The sequence below is a fragment of the Gallus gallus genome, chromosome 3, assembly GCF_016699485.2.
Source record: "Gallus gallus isolate bGalGal1 chromosome 3, bGalGal1.mat.broiler.GRCg7b, whole genome shotgun sequence".
NCBI lineage: Eukaryota > Metazoa > Chordata > Aves > Galliformes > Phasianidae > Gallus > Gallus gallus.
This window is the reverse complement of record NC_052534.1, coordinates 105,807,282-105,829,777: the sequence shown is the minus strand read 5'-3', so window position 1 is coordinate 105,829,777 and position 22,496 is coordinate 105,807,282. Positions and strand designations below refer to the sequence as shown.

The 22,496-nt window shown below is 49.8% G+C and overlaps 2 protein-coding genes across 40 annotated transcripts in view; one reads left to right on the top strand and one right to left on the bottom strand.

The window, feature by feature from the left end:
• The window catches only part of INTS9 (integrator complex subunit 9), a 67,888-nt gene extending 66,118 nt beyond the window's left edge, over window positions 1-1,770 (top strand). For both annotated transcript variants that reach the window (NM_001031100.2, XM_046938965.1), the window contains exon 17: window positions 184-1,770. In NM_001031100.2, the coding sequence (NP_001026271.1) occupies window positions 184-360 (177 nt within the window). In that variant the 3' untranslated portion in view covers window positions 361-1,770. The remainder of the gene's footprint in view (window positions 1-183) is intronic.
• Window positions 1,771-5,145: 3,375 nt separating this feature from the next.
• Window positions 5,146-22,496, bottom strand: part of EXTL3 (exostosin like glycosyltransferase 3) — a 134,949-nt gene continuing 117,598 nt past the window's right edge. For 36 of the 38 annotated variants that reach the window (XM_046939447.1, XM_046939465.1, XM_046939454.1 and 33 more), the window contains 4 exons: window positions 12,811-12,938; window positions 9,726-9,870; window positions 8,769-8,897; window positions 5,146-7,766 (listed from right to left, as the gene is read on the bottom strand). In XM_046939447.1, coding sequence (XP_046795403.1) covers window positions 7,557-7,766; window positions 8,769-8,897; window positions 9,726-9,870; window positions 12,811-12,938 — 612 coding nt within the window. In that variant the 3' untranslated portion in view covers window positions 5,146-7,556. Of the gene's footprint in view, window positions 7,767-8,768; window positions 8,898-9,725; window positions 9,871-12,810; window positions 12,939-14,809; window positions 14,915-22,219; window positions 22,390-22,496 lie in introns of those variants that run through there. The other 2 variants (XR_005858631.2, XR_005858632.2) reach the window with 2 other exon arrangements.

Below are 22,496 nucleotides of genomic sequence, written 5' to 3'. Positions count from 1 at the left end.
GCTCTGTAGAGCCCAGATCTCGCCTGCTTGGCTTCCTGGAGGAAGTGGGTAGGAAAAAGGGTAGGATTGTCTGTGAGGGCAGCCATTCTTCCCCTCTCCTCCTCCCTGAGCTTTCATCTCTCCCTGTTACTTACGTTGCTGTAACATCTCTCTCTTTTACTCCCTCCCCATTGCTGTATCCAGCATGGCTTCAGTGACGTGAAGGTGGAAGACACAGCCAAGGGCCACATCGTGCTCCTCCAGGAGGCAGAAACCCTCATTCAGATTGAGGAGGACTCCACACACATCATCTGTGACAACGATGAACCTCTTAGGGTGAAGCTGCGTGACTTGGTTCTCAAGTTCCTGCAGAAATTTTAGCCCACGGACATCACACTGCTCTGCAGGGAGAGCCCTCAGAGCACCAGAACAAAGAGCTTTTAAAGGGTGACCCCAAAGAGAGAGAGTTTCCTCATTCAGAGACCAGAAACAACCTTTTCTTCGTGCAGAAGCAACTAAGTATTTTTTAATATCTCTCTATATTTTTTATTTAATTTTTAGCCAGTTTTGGAATACTTCAGGGGGGATTCCTGTGCTGTAAAATTCCTTTCTGGAATCTTAAAGGAGATACAGATTGCAGAGTAAATAAATAGTATATATTTACAAGGTCGGGGTGAAACCATACGCAGGGGCAGATATTTCTCTGTGTGATGGAGTCGATCAGCAATGTGCCCCAGCCCTTTATCCAACAAAACTCTGCAAGAATATTGGAACATTGGCCTTGGATATTAAGAGATTGTTTTTTCTCCCCACCGTGTCTTCACTGCATCCAGTTCTCTGTCTGTGTGTACGTTTCCCTGGATATGGTACAAAGAGGAGCTGGGGAAGCCGGCACGGCAGAGATCATAAAAACAAGAATAGGAAAAGGGGACTATGCTGGGCATGGCCAATAGCTTCAGAGTGCCCAGAGCCCGTTCATTCCCTGCAAGAGCAGAGGGGTTTTGGTAAAGCTTTAGCATTTCAAAGTGTTCGCTGATGTTCACCTCACCTCTTAGGACCAAATTTGGCCACCGAGATGCTGGGTCCCTCCATCATCAGTGGGAGAAGTACCAACGCGAGGGATTGCAATTGCAAGCAGAATGGCTGGGTGCCCTTCTGTGCCCTGTTTGTCTATTGGCGTTGAGATGGCTCCATCCCCACCTCACATGCTTCCATTGGGTGCGTGAGGCTTAGCAGCACGAATCTGGGACCCAGAAACCCACCTGGGAAGGAAGGCTTTCTGAAGCACGTTAAAGCAGTTAAACTCCCCCTGCTCATGCAAAACCTGTGAGATTTAAGTGCCTCTCGTTTCTACCTTCCCCAAATCCTTCAGCCCCCACATTGCAAAATCCTGGTGGAAATTCTGATAGCCTTTTATACAAAGCCATCCGTACTGCAGACCTGGGGGCGCTTTTCCCTTTCAAAGTTGTGTATTTGAAGCCTAAACTTAGCTAATAGTACTGCTTTTAAAAGTAGCTGATTGATTTCTTGGATTTACTGCTGTTTTCTTCTTCTTTTTTTTTTTTTTAATGGGATTGTTTTGTATTTATTTGGTGTTTAAAATAAAAAGCATAGTAAGAATGTCAAGGAGAAACCACATTCTGTGGTTTATAAAAGCATCTGCTTGCCTGGTCCACATCCGCAAGTGTGTAAATATACATATTTATAAAATAAAGCATCTCCAGTTTACAGCCTTGGGGAGATTAAGGCAGTGGGAGAACAGCTCTGTAATAAAAACTGTTTGCTGTTGCAGTTTGCACATCGTATTTCCTACACATTAAGGGTTCCTGCTTGATTGGTTGTACGGGCTCTGGCATCCACACCTTGGCTTTCTGTGTGTGTCAGGGCATGAGAGCAATGGTATCGTTAGGGCAATAAAAACCTGGCTGCAGAAGCATGAATCCCAATGGGACTTTACAACATCTGTGGCAGTTCAGCTTCTTTACCATCAGCAGCAAATAGAATAAAAGCAAAAGGGCGTATCTCACCTTACAATTAAATGTGTATAAAGATTATTCTGAACACACGAAGGCCATTGGATGTAGGCTGGGTGGGAAGGAGAGGGACGCGCATGCCTTATAACATGTGAGTCCTTGAAGTGCCTCTCTCCTTGTTACCCACTGGCCCCGGTTCTCCAGTGACTTCATTTTGTGAATGTGCTAATTTGCATTTATGATTACAGGGGATTTAAATCCACCTGAAGGCCCCAGTGCCACCATCAGGTGGTGTGACAGCTCAGCAGACAGTGCAGGGCTGTGTGTTCAACATGAGATGTAACCACGCTCTGTGTTTCTCTGACTGCAGGTGCATGAGGGCAGGAAGGTGAAGCTTTGCTGCAGTGATGCACACTGATCAGAGGGGAGAAAAACTTCCTCGTGTCCCATCCAGCAGAACACAGCAGGTCAGGTTAGACGAAGAGGCATTCTAGCTCTCAAGATACTCAGGAAATCTTTACATGGGAACCGTGAGACAGCCTGTGTCAGCTGCAGTAGCTACTCCACTGGTGTGTAATTGGGCCAACCAACCCCAGTGCTCTGAGCCCCATGGAAGTCTCTCAGTGCTGCCTAAATTGACAGAACCAGAGAGCTCCAGCCCAGTCCTGCCCCAATGGATGATTTGGGACATGTTTCTGGCTTGCTGCAGTCCCATCCAAAAACATTTTGCTTGGTTCACTACTGCTGTGATTGGGGCTGTCACACCAAATCCTGTAATTCGGGGCACAAAGCCATGACTCCTCCTATCAGCCATGCTGATACTTCATCACATCACTGGCAGCTGGAGGATTTCCAAAGGCTTTGCCACCCCTCCTGGGAAAAACAATCAGTGGGAAAGTGTTCACGTTTTTCCTCTTGTTGTTTTTGGGCAGAACATCTCACTGCTCCAGTCCAGCATCTGAAAACCAGTTTGTTTCTTTCTTAGAAACAGGCAGGTTGTGCCTGCTGGAAAAATAAACATACTGGGGGGATCCTTTAGTGAAAAAATTTAATTAAACTCACAAAATAAGCTCTTGTTCGTTCTGCACAGAGGAATAAATGGCATTTCTTCTGGCTGGGTCAGTGCTGCAGAGGTAACCATGGCAGCCTGGGAGGGATGCGAATGGAGGGGGTGGAATTCAATGGATGCCAAATAAATGTTAACCAGAGACATGTTTTAATGGACAGACAGCAGCAAAGGCACTTGGGTTTGGCATCGTCCTCCTTCCAGAAGGAAAACATCCTGTCCATGGTGTGATGTTTGTTGTGCCATGGCCCCGTGCACATGTGACTTCAATGCACATAGCATTTGCAGCTGGTAGCAGATACTCCTAGGTGGAAAGAAGTATATTACATGCTTTTATTCTGTTAATAAGAGTCTTAGTAAAAACAACTGGAGCAAGTCATTACATTCCAGGCTTGCTGTCTCCCACACCGTGCCCAGGTGCATGGGCCAGCCCTGAGGCCACATCAGTGTCCCTTCCTCAGAGACACGGGCACAGTGAACCAAAGGCAGCCTCCATCTGTGCCCTGTGGGCAGCCTCACATCTTTGGGAAGAATGGGGCTTTGGTTTCACCCATTTGCATTGGCCTGGGTGGGCTCACCCTGGGGAAGCTAAGGCAGGTGGAATGGTACCCATTTACCTCTCACATGCAGCCCAGCACCTGGAGTCCATCTGTGAGCCCATTCCTTGAGCCCCATCAGCTGTGAGTTTACTAGCAGGGCTAAGGCTGCAGCTGAAAGCTCTTTGCCTCGATTAACACAAGAAATTATTCCCCCACTGTTTTACTTCTTTACTGCCCCCAGGGCTATTTCCTCACCTTACCCAGAGCCCATAGGGGTGACACCTCCATCCTGAGCCCACCCTACTGAAAGATACTGCCATTTTGACTGATCTTTGTCAGTGTCATCACATTGGCAGCTCAGCATAAGAGCTTAAAAACTGCTATGCATCGGAGCCCAGCCTGTGCCAAGCAGTGCCTGCATGAGGAGCAGCCAAAAGGCTTTAACACCACAGCGGTAGGAACTCATCTTACTTGGAGTTTTATTCTTTAAGGGGAAAAAAAGCATTGGGTTTCTGCACAGCGCTGTTGCACGCTGTGCTGCACCCTGGGCAGAGCAGGGCTCCAGGCACATGTGGGTGGCTTTGCTTTTTCCTTGTTTTTTTTAATCACCCCTCTACATTACGTTTCGTAGCAGCTTAAATTGAACGGTGACAATTATCCTCCCCTTGCAGGCACAACAGAGGGGCCTTCATCCATTGCCTGCCTTGTAACTCACTGCTCGCTTCCCTCGGACTGCTCTTAGCATTTACCACCCTGAGCCCCCACATGGCAGTGTGTGGCATTCACTGTTCCTTCTCCTACAGGGGGTGAGACAGAGCCCTGACAGGGTGTGAGCACCGCTCTGTGGGCCGTGCATCCCTCCCCTGGATTCTCACAGGAGCTGGTTGCTTTCCTGGCATTGCCAGGCAGAATGAAAACTAAGGGAACAATTCCACGTTGGGGTTTTTGGTTTCATGGCTTCATGTTTTGTTTTGTTTTGTTTTAATTGAGGAACACGTCCTCTGAAATGGAACACTGAGGGCCCTTTTTTGTTGTGGCTGTTGGTGACATGCAGTCCCAAGCCAGGCTGCAGCCAGGTCAGTGCCTTGCAGGTGACTTGAGGAGTCATTACGCTGCTGTCTGTGTCTGTGCCTTGGTGCAGTACTTTGGAGAGGGAATGGAAATTACGGGATGGCTTGGGTTGGAAGGAACCCCAAAGACGATGCAGTTCCAACCGCCTGCTGTGGGCAGGGCTGCCAACCACTAAGTCAGGCACCAGATCAGGCTGCACAGGGCAGCCTGGAGCACACCCAGGTCCTGGGCACAGTACCCATGTCCTTCTGGAACCAGAAACTGAGTTTTTTTCTGGAAATAAAAGCAAGAACAAACGTTTCCAGGAGGGACAAGCCTTTACCCCAGGGCAGTGTGCTGAAATGGACACAGCTGCCCCAAAGGGGTTCTGCTGGACCAGAGCAGCTCATGGCTCTGCTCCTGCCCAGGGAAAGGCAGGGCTGGGAGATGTTGGTTTTGGGGTGCCCCAAAACGAAGTTGCTGCGCATCCCAGTCCCAAACCCTTTCTCACAGCCCCCAGCAAAGCACGGAGCCACGCTCAAGTTAAACTCTCCATTTATTGGATCCTTTTACAAAAAACTCAACATATGAATATTGTGCTCATGTTGAAGGAGTGTTCCTTTTTTCCTCCATTTTTCTTTGAACCCGGTGCCCACGGGGCAGTTGGCACAGGGCAGGGCGGCACCACTGGCGATGCTATTTACAGTGAATGGGAGAGAACCTCACTCCACACCCAGCTGCAGCCCCAGTCCTGGGATGAAGCAGCAGAAACATCAAAAAAGGGAAAAGGCCTTCCCTTGGGAAAGGTGCAGCCACCGAGGGACCCTCACTGGGATGAACCCCACAACCTGACCTGAGCTTCAGCATTAACCCGGGACCATTACAAAACCCACGGCAGAGACGCTGGTCATGAGGATGATGGGGACAGTGGCAAGGGCCGGGATGTTCTCAGAGATGCCTCTCTCCTCCCCAGCAACAAGGGAAGCCTGCAGGATGTCACTGGAGCAGAAGGTTGGGCATGAATCACGGATCTGTGCTCTGGAAGGGTTCTGGTGTCTGCTGGGGCCGAGTGGGGCAATCTTCCCAGCAACAGAAGACTGAGGGTGGGGGTGGAGACAGCCCTGCATGGCCCCGTGTCCCCCGTCCCTCCTGCCACCAGCACATCGCAGTACCCACCCACCTTCACCCCAAGTCCCTTTGGGGTTCAGCAAACAGGAAACCACCCTGAAACTCAATCACACCCCGCAGGCACCCCATCACAACCGTGTTGCCAGGCATGTCCAAAACCAACAGGCTGGGCAAGGGGTGAGAGTGCTGAGAGCCTGGAAGAACAACGTGGCTTTCCATCACTGATTCTACTGGCCTGTGAATGAGAAGCCATGATGGAAAGGAAGAGCCCACCCAGCCTTGGGACTGAGGGCCTACGCGGGTTTGGATTTTGGGGTGCAGGAGGTCGGTATCTGACTGCCACCATGCACAGAGGCTCAGCAAGAACCAGACCCTGCAATGCAAATGGCAACACAAACACTTCACGTCACGTCCGCATCTTCCAAGCTCCATATATTACAGTCTCACCAAAATAAGAACATTTACCCCTAAGACTTCTGAAAATAAGCTGATGGGAAGTGTGTATCTCCATTTATATAAAGTGCAATCCACAGCTGCCCCCACCCTGGCTGCCACCCGTGCTCCAGTCCTCTATTTAAAGAGACTGAACCTTCACACGCTCTGTTTCCAGCGCCTGATGTTAAAACAAAAAGGAGAAACAATACACAAAGAGACAACCAGACGCCTCTCTCCTCATTTCCCTGCGCTCTGTGGTGCTGCTGAAGAGCAGCCGTGTCCTTCCTCCTCCCACGGGACCACAGCCAAGCAGAGCAGTGCGTCGAGCTGACGGTATCTGCTGGGTAGGGAAGGAACCAGCTCCAAATCCGGCTCCATGACCACAATCCCAGTTATATTCCCCAGCCCACTTGAATGGACTGTCTTTGTGGGATTAACCTTCAAACACAGCCCAGAGCCACGCGTGTGTGCAGGCAGGACGAGGGTTTAAGGCAGGTAAATCCACCCTGGGCACACGCGTGGCTTTGCGATGGGGATGAGGCAGGGTGGGACCCCAGCGATCGCTGGCACTTCATTTTGGTGCTGCTTGGCTGGCACAAAGGAGGATGCCCTTCTCCTTTCCCCACCCTGTGAAGCATTAAATCATCTCGAAAGGACCAATACCTCATCTCCCATCCCAGCAACACCAGCAGGCGAGCTAGGAACACACAGGGCAGCTTGGTTTCCCTATGGTTGCAGCACAGGGCACTAGGAATAAGACCACAGTGATGACAGCACAGGGCCTGCTGCTGGGAGCCAGGTAAAGACCCACTGGGACCAATCTTCTTCCTCACTCACCCCTCTTGGGTGGGCCCTGCGTGGTGAGCCCAGCAGCAAAGTGCTCCCGGACGGATGAAAGCTGGAGTCCTCAGTTGTGGCTGTGAGACAAGACGGTGTGTGAGAGGCGTGGAGAAGGGATGGGGCCAGCACGGTCACTGGAGCTGCCTCGATGCCGGGAGAAACCTCTGTAGCCCAAAAGCTCCGAGCTGGCCTCGCTGTGGTGGGTCAGGAGGGGAAAATGGGGTGGGTAAAGGAAAAAAAAAGCCTCACGCGGCAAATCTAAAACACTTTCATTTTAAATAACAATAATTATAATTAAAAAGAACGGTCGCCCTTGGCTAGAAAAGGGGCAGATCCACTAGCCAGTGCACCATTCCTCAGTGTACGATCCTAGGGAGCATCTTCACAGAACCATGAGATCCACGATGTCCCTCGTGCTCCGTAGGAGGAGACCGGAGTCCATGGCAGGAGGCATCAAGCATTGAAGCCCGGCTAAAGAGCCCCCCTCTGCCCCACCCACCTCCAGATGGAGTTCGGAAGCAGAGGGTGCCCTGCTCCCTCCTGCTTTTAGATGAATTTGAAGCATTTTGTCTTGTCGTGGGGCAGGCGGGTCTTGAAGAGGACCGAGTCCACGCGGAACTGGGTGTAGAGCAGGGGCATGTACCCATACACCTTGACAAAGAAATTGATGCACTTGTGCCGCTCGTGGAAGTGAGAGTCATCGTGTGAAAGCGCCTGGGGGCAGCCAGGGCAGCGGAACGTCCAGCGGGAGGTCACCTGTGAAGGGAGGGACAGAGCCTTAGAAGGGGCACAGTGAGCAGCTCCTGCTGACTTCCTCATTGCTTTGGGTTTAAGAAGCCGTTTCAGAGGGAAGGACCTTAAGAATGAATTCATTTCAGTGCTACAGAATCACAGATGTATTTTTAGAATGAGTAATTTGCCTCATGCTTTAGGCACCCAGAGTGAGACGTTTTGAGGGGGCTCCAGCTTTCAGGAGCTGCTCAAGAGGTGTCCCCCCTCATTGGTCTGGATGTGCCCATCCCACTGCAGTGCCCTCTGCTTTGGGTCAGATTCTCTCAGATTGGGCACTGAGCTCCACAACCTCCCCTTTACAGCAGCTCCAGATGGTAAGAACACCACGCAGAAGAGCCCACCTGTCACATTCATGGCCCAGGCCCATCTCCAAGGCAGCTGGCCTGTGACGGCGAGACATATGTGGGGCTGTAAGAGCACTCTGCCAGCAGCCATAAAGAGAAGACCGATACGCATCTGAAATTCATGCTCAGAATTGTGGCAGTCATTTGTCACGATGGAGCAGAGAGACTTGGGAGCCCAAATGCCTTCACAACACTACACAAAACCAGCAAGGAAATAATTCCCGCTTGTGCTGTACACCACAAAAGTAGGACATTTGGCTTTCAGGACTCAGCTGCCCTGCAGGGCCTCTGCTCACCCAGAAACCCTCTGCTCTAAGCTGCAGTGCGAGTCGAACCCCTCCTCATCCTGCTTGTCACAGTGGCTGCTTCTAAGGGCTGTGCTGAGCTTTCACACCTTTTTGAACACTCACTGCATCTCCTCGGGGACGGAAGGGACGTGTTAGCAGCTCCCAGCAGGTCACGCTCACAGCGCAGCCCTTTGGAGATGCACTGCAGTCAGAGCGTGGAGAGGGAAGGCAGCAGCTGGATTTCCCCAAGCCAAGCAGCCTCCAAGCTGCACTCCACGCACCGCTGCACGTTTAAGACATCCATCAAATCACCCAAGCCCTGCCTGGTGCCTTACCTTGATGGGAGGTTTCCTTGTGAGGTGTGAGACCAGGAAGTTCATGGCGATATCCTCGCAGTTGATGTACTCATCCACCATGTCGCGGATGGCCTGCGGCATCACGTAGGAGTACAGGTAGGCGTAGTACTGGCGGGGGAAAGAAGTTCTAACAGTGCTCAAGGGGCCCCAAGCAGCGAGTGCTGCCCCAGCCCCCTCAGCTCCTGCTGTCTTTGCTGCTGCACAGCACTTGCCCAGCAGTGGGTGGATTACTTTCCCACCTCGCTAAGACAGCTCAGGACAACCCCTCTAGGAAAAGAGCCTGTTGGTTTCTCAAGGCCCACTTGCCACCTATCGGCTCTCCCATAGAGACAACACGTGCCACGGAGCTGCGTTCTGCACTGCTCCCTTCCAACACAAACCACCCACCTCCCATGAGCTCTGCACACCAGGCAGCTACAAAAAAACATTACCTCCCCTGCAATTGCACATTGCAGTGCTTGGACTCTGTAAGATTAAAGGCACGGAAAGGTCGTTATCAACTCCCACAGAAGAGCTCAGGGAGACTCAAGCTGTAAATATGACACAGGGAATCTGAATCATACCTCCCATTCATAGACTCATTAAGGTTGGAAAGACCACTTAGATCATCTAACCCAACCATCAGCCCATCCCTGCGACCGCAAACGAGGGAGCATCTGGGTGTCCCTAGCTTGCAGAATCAGTGTTTTGCCTGTGATGTGCCTCTGGGCACGGGATGTGTGTTTGTTAGTGTTTCTGTATGGAACGAGCCAGAGAAAAGGAGCAGTGTGCTGCAGTTTCTTCTTTAAAAACAAAACCCCCACAACCACATGAACTCCAGTTAGTCTGGGAAGGAAGGGAAAGCACCAGGCTGACCATGGAGGAGCAATTGTGGACTTGATGATCCTTATGGGTTCCTTTCAACTTGGGATATTCTGTGATTCTACAATATCTCACCTTATGGAAGAAGGCAGCACCAGTGAGCACCATTGAGAGCTCGCAAGAGTAGTTGGAGTTGTAGAGCCAGGACTGATGGGGGATGTCCCACGCATGGTAGCGCCCTGGGAAGCCGACGATGCGGTCCCTCGCCTCCCTCCAGACACTGCAAACAGAAACACAGAGGTTTTCTGTCAGACACCAACCTGGGCAGCACATCTGGAGGCGAGCACAGCTCTGGCTGATCCCAGCCACGCACAGGGCAGGACTGTGCCCTCAACACCAACAGAGCAGCGCCCAAGGAAGGGCTGCACGTGATGGAAATGCATGCATTTAAGCTTGGTAATGTCTGGTTGCTTGGACAAGAAGAATAATCATTGTGAAAATGTGCAATTACTTTGCCTTAAAGTTCATTTATTTCTTTATTTAGTTATTACAAAAGCATGAAAATATAACATGCAAAAGGTGCCTGTGTACATAGGCTGTGTGGTGCAAGTTCACCCACTGCCCCAGCACCATCAGAAGGAGCAACCGAGTGACCCACATGGGTCCCTCCCTGAGCTGATGGAGTCGTGCCATACCGTACTGCAGGAAGGGGCAGGATGCAGAAATCGTGGCTTTGACAGAGACACAGAATTTGTTGAGCTTCTCTTGTTCTAAATGTTGAGTGTGAAGCAGAGCATCCCTTACTCAGCTCAGCCCCACACAGCTGCGAGTGCAGAGCAGCACTGCTGGGTTTCTCATGTTGGTTCTCTTCCAGAGGCACCTTTGAGTCTCTTTTTCTAACTAAAGGGTTGTGCTGCATGTTTAAAAGAAAACTAAGAATAGAGGCTGATAGCCCATAATTCATTTCTAAATTACACAGAGCATGGAAAACTGTGATCTCAGGTGAAAAAGAGGCAGAGAAAGAGGCAGGGAAAGCCAGTGTGATGGGAAACTGCTGCTGCCAACTTCCCACAGCACATGCACCAGTGCTGCTTCTATTTCTTCTATACCCCAGAGCAGCCTGGGGTAATCCAGCCTCTTCCCAAGCTCCCTGGGATGTGGTATCTCCCGGCAGCTCTGTTTCTTCTTCCATACAGCAAAGACAATACAAAGCTCCCTTTAGGAAAGCTGCAGAGATGGTCAAGATGGGGTCTCCAAGATGGAAGGCACCGATCTCCACTACCTGCCCCTATTTACAGACACAGCAGTGATCACCTACCCACTTTCATCCCAACCTGCACCCAGCAGCCTCCCCAGCATCCTTCACCCCAACACACACTCGCAGTTGTTGCACAGGGAATTAATCCTGGGGTTCACATGTGAGAGTGTGGGCTTGTTTAACATTCTGCTCTCATCTGAAGCTCACTCTCCTCCAGAGCAATCCCACAGGATAGCTGCAGTGCTGTCAGGAGTAATTAAGAAAAACATTGGTGCTAAATTTCTAACCTGGGAACTAAACCCATCTTCCACATCGGGCTGATGGCTTCCTTCAGATGTACCTCACTAATGGTCCCAGCTGCATCTCCACACTCAGTGACTACAAGGAATGAGCCCCACGTGGGAGCCTGGAAGGGTTTTCCCTTCTCCCCAGACACTGCATCAGGCAGCAGGTGGCCTTCTCCTATTTTCTTAGCATTTATGGAGCTCCTGGTTCCTCCTCCCTTGGTCCCTTTCCTGCTGAGCTTAACAAGAAACGGCTGTGAGGCAACTGTGGGCTGCTGACAAAACAAAGTTCCTGAGGGCATTCATTATGCTATTTAACACAGCAAACAGCAAAGATAGGTTTGTTACATCCTTAAGTCAAATTAAGAAAACTCCAATATAACCTGGTAATGAAAACTGAGCAATTAGCACTGCCCGCAGCTTCCCTGGCACCATCCTCCCAGCAAGTGTTTGCGTGCTGAGGGTTTCTATCAATCCAACGTGACTGTTCTGAAAAGCTGTAGCAGAAACCACTCACTCCCTTTCACTTCTCCCACATCCACATGAATGTGGCATTTCCTTCCCAGCCCAGCAGCAAAACCCAGAGTTCCTCCAGCAGAGCATTTTGGTCACACTCCTTGGGAAGGTTTGCTTCCAGTAAGCAATCTCCATGCAAGGTGCTCCGGGGCTGATCAGTGCAGCCTCAGCCAGGCACTGCAGATGAGCAAAGGCAAAGGGAGACCAAAGAGGGGGAGAAAATGGCCAAGTCCAAATAAAGAGCCCACAATGGGGCATGGAGGGGAGCCAGGAGTCCCAATGCCTGCTGTAATCACTTAACACCTCATTTCTCACCCCTCAGAGAGAGTGCTTTCCAGGCATTTTGTGCCTTTCTGTCTTCCTCTGAAGCAGGAGCCAACCCATCTGGGAGGGAGAAGAGAGCTGCTGCCCGCCTCCACCTCCTGACAGCTGTCAGCAGCTCTTGGATTTGCAGTCAGCCCCACACCAGGCTGACAAGCTGCAGCCAAGAGAGGGTGAGCAGCAGCAGCCTGGGGAAACCTCCGATGGAACCGCTTTCTCCCCTGGGCTCATCATGAGGGAGCTCTGTGCCAGGGCAGCGTCAGGGGAAAATGCAGGTGTTGGAGCAGAAGAGTAGGAATGAGAGCAACCAGCACTCTTTGTGCAACATCTCTTTTCTCCATGCTCTGCAGAGAGAGGTGCTAAAACAGCTGTCACATCCCAGTGCCACACAGAGCACAGAGGATGGACGACAGCCCACTGTGAGCACGCGAGCAATGAATCCCTGCAGTGAATGTTGTGGCCTCGCTGATGGCACACAAAGCATGGAGTGCAGAAGCCTTGGGTTCATTTTCCAGTGTTCTTCCTGAGCAGGCAAGAAAAGCATGTACTGCCAACAACATGAAGGGAACGCTATCAGAATTGCAAAAGCCGAAGAGCTGAGGTTAAGACATGTGAGAATCAGGTTGCCTGGACAACCTGGAATCAGCCCACCTGCCTGCAACTCATTAGCATGTAATGAATTAAACAATTCATTAACACATGCTATTCCTCCAAGAAGCGGAACTGCGAAGCCATGGGAAGGGATGTGCTCATCCTTGGCCAGGCCCTCGTTTTAGCCACAATGACTGCGCAGCACTGAGCAGCCCCTGGATGCAGGAATGCTGCACCCTGTGCCACTCACCGGAACCCAAACATGATCTCGTCGTGGCGAAGGTGAGCGTCGTCGTCGATGGACAGGATGGCTTCCGTCTCGATCTCATCCCACGGCAGGAAGCGGTTGTTCAGGCTGTTCTTCTCTGTGCGGACAACCTAGCAGACAAACAACACTGCAGTCACGGTGTGGGTATGGGTGATGGAGAGATTTAGGGGCAGGGTGACGCGCTCCAGCTGCAGTCCTTTGGCTGTGGCATTCTGGCTGTCGCGTTCTGGCATTGCTTCACAGCGCCGTGGACAGATAAATGGTTTCTAAGCAAAAAGCACCAGCTCTCTCCAGCCTTCTACCTGCTGCCTGCCTCGCAGGCCTGCCAGGAGCCACACAGCAGGTACCAGCTGCAAGTGCTGCCTTTGTGACATGGCTCTGCAAAACCATGAGGCAGCCAGAGGGGAAACATGGCAGCTGCCAGCATAGCAGCCCTCGTAGCACTGCTCCAGCTCACTCCGAACGGGGCTGTTTTAGCACATATCCCTGCTCTGTCCTTTGGACGTGACCCATTTGCAGTACCTCCCTCTGAGAACATCCCAGCTTCCCACCCCACTCAGTCCCGCTTCTCCGGCTCTCTCCTGAACAGTCAACTCTTGCTTTAAAAATAAAGTCCAGCCCGGTGAAAAGAATGAGGCGTCACAGCAATAAAACTCCATTAAATAAGATTACATTTGATCACATAAAAAAAGCTCACATTGAAACCATTAACAGCAGAAAATATTTGTATGGGGGATCTGCATGACAGCTGGTACCATTAAATTCCCATGTAAAGCCAGTGTTAGTGCTTTCATCTGTCAGTAGCTACTGAGGGACAAAAAAATGGAACATTTGACAAGAATGCATTAAAACATCCCATTGAAGAGCCATCCAAAGCACGGGCACTATTGTAGGGAGGTGGCAAATTCCACAGCTCCGAGCCACAGTGGATCGGGGTGGGAATGGCAATGAGGAGGCGCATGGGAGAGCAATTTAGGAGAGGCAGGAATCCAAAATCCAGGAGGTCTGGAGCACCTTCATGCCTGCTGACATGGGCAGGGGGCCCTCCAGCACACTGCAGCCACGTGCAGGCCTGGCCACGGCTCTGCAGCACGGTGACAACACGGCTCTCAGTCCTGCCCGGCTGTCACAGCACTGCTAGAAGTTTTACATTAGCAAAAGCTGGACCCAATCCATTGCAAACCGATTTAATGCTTTCCAGGCAAGGTCCTGCCCATGGATCACACCCAGCCAGCTGAAGGTACATGGACAAAGAACTGGGGCTGAGCAGCACAGGGGCTTTGCTGACAGCACCCTCCTGGATTCTGTGCCCACTTTGCAAGCCCTCTGTGAGCAGCCACAACCACTGCTCAGGGCCAGATCTGCACTCTGGCTGCCAGTGACTCTCAAGGGAGAGGTAAAGATGCAATGTTCAGCTGAGAGGTCCTACGACCTCCGTTTTTCACCCCAGACGTTGCATCTTCTTGTGCTGCAATGATCTGGGCAGGAAGTAAAAGCGGCCCCAGCTGCCAAGGGTGCATTTCGGGAAGCTGTGCACATCTGCACAGTCAGCGCTCGGTTTGTGCTCTGCACAGAAAATAGGTGTGCTCCTATTGGTGCTAAACAAGGTGCTGCCTTTCAACGGGGAGCATTTAAGATTAAAGCAGCTTGTAAATCGATGGACCCCAAGGAAACACCTGGTAAACCTTATTGACTGACTTGTTGTTTTCCTGTAACTCGCTGACCATGATGCAGCTACTGCCAATTGAGAAAGTGAAGCGGATCCATCCTGGAATGTCTGAAGTTGGGGCCCCAGAGGGGAGAGAAAGATCAGAGCATTGGCATCAAACTGCTCCCTAAAGAGACACACTACAGAGGAGCCAAGTGCCTCCAAGACACAACGAGCACATTCAAATCATCACATTAGCACAAGCAGAAGTTAGAAGCAATGTAAAGGTAGCGCCTTTGATGGCTTCTTTTCAAAGCACCTGTCCCGACTTACAGCATTTTTAGGATGCAGCTGATTGCCATCCAACTTTTATTCAGCTGCTTTTGTAAAGTCCTCCTCTCACCCCTGGGCAGCTGCTCCAAAGAAGCAGGCGGGGACCTGCAGGGAGTGATCACTGAGAGGTGATGATGATGAAGATGATGAAGATGCCTGAGATTCCAATCCTCCCTCCCATCCCCAGGCGCTCAGTGCAGAGCCTGCCGTCGCTCCCCAGGCAGAACTGGGATGCACACCCTGCACCTGAGCCACAGAAATAAGGGCACCATTAGAAATCATTAGAAAGGAAATCTAATTCTTGAGAAAGACAGAAGTGAATCTCTGGGTAACTTTTCTTCTCAATGCAAGCAGCTCATCTTGTAGAAACAGGCTGGGGGCAATGGGGAGAGTCTGAATCAAGGACCTGAACCATTGGTATCTCTTATCAAGTTTTTACATTTCAATGGGCCTCAGAAAACAGCAGATTTGTCAGGCATGAGATGGACATTATGGGCACAAACGCAGTCTAGTTTATTAGGCTGGGTGAAAAAAGAAGGGTTATTACACCAGCCAAGTAGAAAGGAAGTTCAACCCTTTCCTTCATACGGCATTAAGTGAGATTTAGCAATTTTTCCATGACTTTATCACAAAGGGCTGAGTGGCACCCATCTCTGCATGCACACAAGAGGCACAGCATGCTCTGATCTCTGGGATCTGCAGGCCACAGGAGGCAGCCATGCATCCCATGTGAGCTCTTCTCATGGCTCAGCAGGGGCCTTGCTGCATGTACTTAGTCTGGGGAGGAGGCTGAGGGGAGACCTCATTGCTCTCTTCATTGCAGAGAGCCGGGTTGGTCTCTTCTCACTGCTGAGAGGTGACAGGACAAGGGGAAATGGCCTTAAGTTGTGCCAGGGGAGGTTTAGGTTGGATATCAGGAAACACTTCTTTACAGAAAGGGTTGTTAAGCACTGGAATGGGCTGCCCAGGGAGGTGGTTCAGTCACCATCCCTGCATGTGTTTAAAAACCGTTTGGATGTGGTGCTCAGGGACGTGATTTAGCGGAGCGTTGTTAGGGTACTATGGTCAGGTTGTGGTTGGAATGATGATCTTTAAGGTCTTTTCCAACCAGAGCGATTCTCTAATTCTATACTTGTCTCTGGGAGATTCTCATCACAAGGCACACCATGAACCTGCTCAGAGAACAAGGCACAGCTATGAGATCAGACATCGTGGCACCAGTTGGTCTCCAAATGCTTTATGAAGAGCTAATGGTAGATGGCTGGTGGGGTCGGTGGCACTACGCTAAGGCTTTTCAAGTCACCTCCATTAACCTTCCTCTCTGCTGGTTCTTTCTGAAACAGGTTGAGCTCTCCAGTTCTCACCCAGGGCTGTTTCTCCTGCCCCTCCATCGTGTTAATGACAGCTTCTGACACAAATCTTATTTCTCAACAGCTGTGAGCTGAGTGAAAACCCAACAGAAGGTGTTCCCTTGGCAAAGCATGACGTGTGCACTGCAGTGCTGTGCTCCTGCAAACAGCCACAGCAGTGACCTTTACCCAAGGGGATTCTAATAGCCAGGAGCACACCAAATCCACTGGTAAGTTGAAAGACACAAAGGCATTTACCAGAGAGCCACCTCGCCCTTGTAGGGAACATGAGAGCTCCCAGCACTGATCAAGCACAGCACCAATGCCAGGACCTGCACGCCAAGCTCAGCCCCTTCAGACTCAAATCTGTCCCCTTATTTTGGTTATTTTGGCTTTTCCTTGGGAGCGTTTTGTTAAACCCCCTTTGCCACCAGCAAAATTACCACGTGCAGCACTGTACAAAAAGATAACCATCACACTCAGCTCCAAGTCCTGAATCCCCTCAACAGTTTGTAAACTTTTAAAACAAATTGCAAACATGAAACACTTCTCACTGTGTTGGAAATGTCTTCTCCTTCCAGCAAATCAAGGTGACTCAGTTCCACAAGTTTCCTTTGGCTTAAAGAGCATAAAACCCCAAAATTCAATGTAATTCAATCAAAATTCAATACACCCATTCGCTCCTGTTGCTGTTCACAGTCATGTTGGCCAAACAGATCTTAGAAACATTAGAACAAAAACAAAGCATCAATCGATGGCCTGCCCAGCAATAATGCCATGACCAACACCAAGAGACTGCATTGGTTTTATACGTAAACACAAAGATGCAGTAAAATCTATATCTTCCAGCAATCTCCTTACTAGTGAGGCTTTATGCTTAAGCTTTAAATTAAGTGTCACATATAATTTGACGGTGAACACTTCAAGAATGTTTATGGGCTTGGAGAAATTCTGACAGCTCAACTGAGTGAACTGGACTGATTTCTGGGTAAAGAGCAAACTCAGCACAGAAGTGGGAAGCTCACTGCTCATGTCAGGCCTTCATCAGAAAAAAAAACCCACAGAAAGACAACCCACAAAAGAATGGCCTTAGCGGAGATGCAATAATTTGGGGAGACAAAGAGCAAGCTTGCAGGAAAAGGATTCTCTTCCATCATTCCCAAATCTGTGCCAATTCAATTGGGGAGAAATATCACTGTAGCCAGAGCCAGGCTGAGGACACCACGAGCTCCCATGCACTGCACAGTTCAAAATTATGCTGCTGAAGACACAGGAGCCCAACACATCTCTCTCTTCTGCCCAAAGACTCGACCTCCATCTATACTTGCAAGGAAAAGCTCCTGCCAGCACAGCCTCTGGGGGACAATGCCGATGTACAGCGCTGTCAATCCCTCTTTCTTGGCACCATCTCCTGCAGTTCTTAGTAGGACCCAGAGAAGCAAGATACTGGTTTGCAGGAAGGAGTGCTGTAGCTCAGCATCAGGCCCTCTGCCTTCCTGCCGCTCCAGGTGCCACAGCAAACCCCCACAAAGCACACTTTGTTCTGACGGTGACATCTGGGGACACAGACCGCTGCTAAGGACACAACATTGTGGACACACTCTGAACACCTCCAGGGAATCACAGAATCACCAAGGTTGGAAAAGACCTCCAAGGTGATCCAGTGCAACCAGCCACCTACCACCAATAATTCCCCACTAACCACGTCCCTTAGTACCACATCTAAACGATTCCTGAACACCTCCATGGACGGTGACTCTACCACTCCCTGGACATGCAGGAGCCATAGGGAGTTGGCAAGGTCAGAACCTCACTGCGAAGAAAAAGGACCAAAGCATCTCCCAAGCTGTGGATAAGCAGCGCTGCATGGTCCTGCTGGCTGATGAGGTAAGGAAAGCAATTAAAAATCAGTCACATTATGCCTGATAGAGAGCACTCTATTAGTGGACTTTGGGAGATCCAAACTCCAGCAGAGAGAGACCAGCAGGCAGCAGCTAGAACCCCTTTGTCCTTACCTGAGATCATTCTGTAAACAGCACACTTATTTACAGTTCACAGATTGGACAAAATCCAGATATCCCAATAAAGCAACGTGTCCAGCTCAGTCCTTAAGACCCACTGGCTACTGGATGGACCACATCACAAATGCTGAGTCAGAAGGTGATTTACAAGGCAGAAAGGGCTTCCTTATCATGGGTGTTGTGTGTGTGCAAGGATTTGTGAACACACAAGCAGGATACATCTGAGCTATTTATCAGGGCTGGCTCCATCCCCTGCCCCTGAAGCAGCCAACATGACAGATCAGACTGGCATTTGCTTCTCCGCATTTGCAAAGCTGAGTAATTTTTTTGGGAGTGCAGCCATCACAACAGGTTTGCGCTGACCAGTCACAGGAACCAGGAGGTTTGGGATGTAGGAGGGAGATACAGCATGCTGCAAATAGCCCTGGCTACAGCACAAAGCTCAGATCCACCTGACTGCCCTTACCAGGGACAGCCATGATGGTGCTTAGTGAAGACCATGCTCTGTCTCCTGAAGGCACAGCACCACAGCTCCCTGCCTGCTGACTCTCTCCTCCCCATGCAGAACCATCTCCTCCTTCTGAGCTCGGCTCCCTCCATGAGAACACTCTCCTGCTTTGCAGAGAACAGAAATTCATCTCATTTCTACTGGCCAGCGTCCTGCTTTCCACAGCCAAAACCACACTGAAAAGCCCAGATCTAAGCATGGAGCTCAGCCAGCAATTCTTCACTTAATGAGAAAAAAATCCCTGCTATGCTCTGCAAGCTGCTAATGTTCACCCCAGCACATGGACAGGCTGCGGGGCACAGGCAGAGGATGGAATGCAAGTGTGGCATTCCTGTCACAAGGGAAGGCTTGAGGACATCCCCCAGCACTGTGGGTGTATCTGCCAGCCCCAACTGGTTGTAACGCCAAGGGAAACTGTAGCTTTGCAATGTGTAAATATGGTGTTAAAGCACCTTCCAGCAACGCTGCCAAACACCATAAGATCTCAGCAGCCTGGCATTTTGTAAAGAAATAGATGCTGTTGTGATTGCCTTTACGATAACTGATGTTTAACAAACTTTGGGATGCAGTTTGCATCTGGGCTTCTCTCCAGTGCAGCAAAACAAAGCAGCTGCACCTTCACACCAGCTCCCACTGACCTCCTGTGCCTTCACCTGCTCTGCTGTTTGATGCAGTGGCATTCACACCAGAGATACCAGCTCTGCGGAGATGCACAGCAATGGGATTCTTCTTCAGTAGTCTTCATCTTTTTTTTTTTTTTTCCTTCCCTTTAATCTTCTCTTGTAAAGATGGATTTCAAAGTGACCATTATCCCCCTTCTCATGTATTAATTATCCTGCTGCTCCAGCCTCACTGCTTTCTTCTTCATCTTGAAGCAGTCGCCCTCCCTCTATGCCCCACACCCAGCCAGGCTCCAGGCACCAATGCTCTGCTGCCTCTCCTTTGGAGGAGCTTTCAAAATTGGAATGAAAAGGATTTAGAGACTATTTACAGACTCATCTCCAGAAGTGCGAGAGCTCCACTGGGAGGGTATGGAGATGTGAAGCTCTCCAAAGGCCACACACCATGCTTGCAAACTGGCAAACCATGCATTTTTGCAATACACGTAATTAAATAATGCAACGTAAAACCAAACTTAAATTATCCCCCTGTGAGAGCAAGGCCAGTCGAGATTCTTTTCAAAGCTGACAGAGGAAGAGGTGCAGCACTGGGGCCCTTGTTAAGCCAGCCAACAGGGCTGCCCATAGCTGGGACCAGAAAGCAGCGTGCGATCCACATAAGACCCATCCCTCATTCATTTTGCTGGGGGTACAGCTGACACAGCATTCTGAAGAAATTAAAGGAGATGAATTCTTCTTTCAACGTGAAGGAGATCGAACTACTCATTTTCATTCTTCACGTGTGTTTCTTGGAGGTGCACACTGCACTGGTTGTCCAATTGGATTTATTCACCATTATTTGTAATTATTTGCCTTCAAAGAACGTCCTCGGGATCACTGTCACTTGTGGTCGAGGCTTTCAGATACCTCATAAGTATTCTCCCCTGGTTTCACCTTGCTCCTTTCTCAGCTTTCTGAAGCTCTGATCTGTATTTCACATTAAGAACTGTGGGGCACGGGGCAGCAAAGCTCTGCACCTGACTGCCATGGGCACTTCTGGGATTGCAGGGTAAGAGATCACTGCCATGCACTAAGATGAAGCCATAGGAGCAGGGAAGCACTGCCTCGCTGGGTTTCCATACTGATCATCCCAAGTTTTTACAATTAAATCAGCAATATCTGAAGGTGTGACGTTCCCACATGTAGGTGAATGGTTTCTTTATCAGTGCTCTTCTAAGCAAGGCAAACACCAGCAACTTGTTCTCACTTGGCCAATTCTGTAATGATACATTGCACCAAACCAAGCTGTGTTTCAACAAGCCAGCACCATCTATCTTTTCCTAATCTCACAGAGCAGCTGTTAGATCAATGGACATTTGCTAACAAGTCAAAGATCTTTGGATGGAAATAAGTTGTTAAGAGGATTTTCAAAGGTCAGCCCTATATAATGGCAATACTGCCCTTTCAGGCTACGAGTGATGAAAATTCACAAACCTCACCAAATGCCTGACAGCACAGCACCAGTTAAGTGAAGAAACAACAGATGAGGGTACATCAGGCTCCCAGACATTTGGGGGATCACAGGGACTCTGGCACCGAGCTGTGCAGCGCAGTGATGCATGAGGCAGGGCTGTTACCAGCAGTCAGATCTGCTGCACATTGTTTGGGCTCATCTGTCTCTAGAGCAGAAACATGAAATTTGGAGCAGCAGGAAAGAGCAGGGCTACCCTGTTCCTGCACCTGAACCAACCACTGGAACACTGAAATACAGATGAAGAAGAAAAGCCAACCAGCTCACAAAGGAACCAACTGGGAAAGCCTGCCCTGACTTTGGTAAAAGCATTCCATGCTCCAGCCCTGCACTCCCAGCTGCATTACATCACGGGTGTGCCAGGAGATGTGCCGGGCCACGTAAGAGTACAATCTCAGCATGCTTTCTTCCTTGGAAGAGCCATATGAGAGCTAAAGAAAAACAAGTGAAACCCAAAATTTTCTAAGTATTGAAGTCCAGATCTCTCTCAGCTCCTCACTCTTAAGAAAAACTCTGCTGGCTAGCTCACCAACTCCTGCACTCATTGGAAAGTACACGTTGTTAGTCCCTTGGCCTGCACTGAGAAGTCTGGCAGCAAATGGCCTAAGAGCTCAGGGCTGGGTCTGAGAGAGGCTGCCACACTTCATCTTGCAAGCATGTGAAAAATCAGCATGGTGGGCTGGGAGCACCCTTGAGGGATCCTCTTCCTGCCAAGCCATCAGTTGCCAGGTCACCAGCATCAAAGGGAAGGAACCACAGAAACAGCCATTGTAAGGATACAGAAATACACAACGGAGAGTCAGAGCGTCTCCAGTGAAAGAAGAAAGTGCTGGAAACCCAAGGGCTGCAGTCCTGGAGGATTACTGGAAATATCTTTTCTCTCTTCACCAAGTGAGGCTGTGCTTATCTTTCCACACTCAGCTCTTCAGCTGATAGCTCAGCTGCTTTAATTAACTTTTTTCAGTGCAAATCCTCCATGTTGTTGTGCAGATACTCCTTCAGCAGGTTCCTTCTCTTTCTACGAGCTATCTGTCAAGCAGGATTTCCATTACAACAGCGTGAAAAAAAAAGCCCAGAAGAGCAAGTGCAATTATTTTTTGATTTAGTAAAATCTGTACATCTTGCCAGCTCAAACACACGATGTTTAATGGTGTTTGATGATGCCATTCAGCATTTAGAGTGGCTGTGTCCCATCCTTGAAGGCTTCTAATACAGACATTCATATCCGGGGCCTCAAAGTGAACATGATATCTCAATTAAAGAAGGAAGGAATGTGGACACACTACTCACAACTTAGGGAGCAGTTATTAAAACGCTGGTATATAAACTTGGTATATAAGCAAAGCAATGATGCCACAGAGTTGCAGGTAGCAGGAAGCACGAAGAACACTCAGTCACGCACCTCCACTTCTGGCTTCCAGGTATGCTGACGATGAGAAGTTTTCTGCAGAGATTATAAAGTTGAGATCTCACTGAGAAAGTTCTGATGGCTATGGCTGAAATGAAGACAGCTTTCTGCCGGCAAGTGTCTTCAAATCCATTCCCCAGAGATGAGAGCTCTTCCATATAATGCTAGAAGAAAAGAACTAGCAAATCCATACCGTGATTCCTTCATCAGCATTTTATCTCTCATTTTTCTCTGGAATAAGTACAGCTCATGGACAAAAGCAATTTCCATC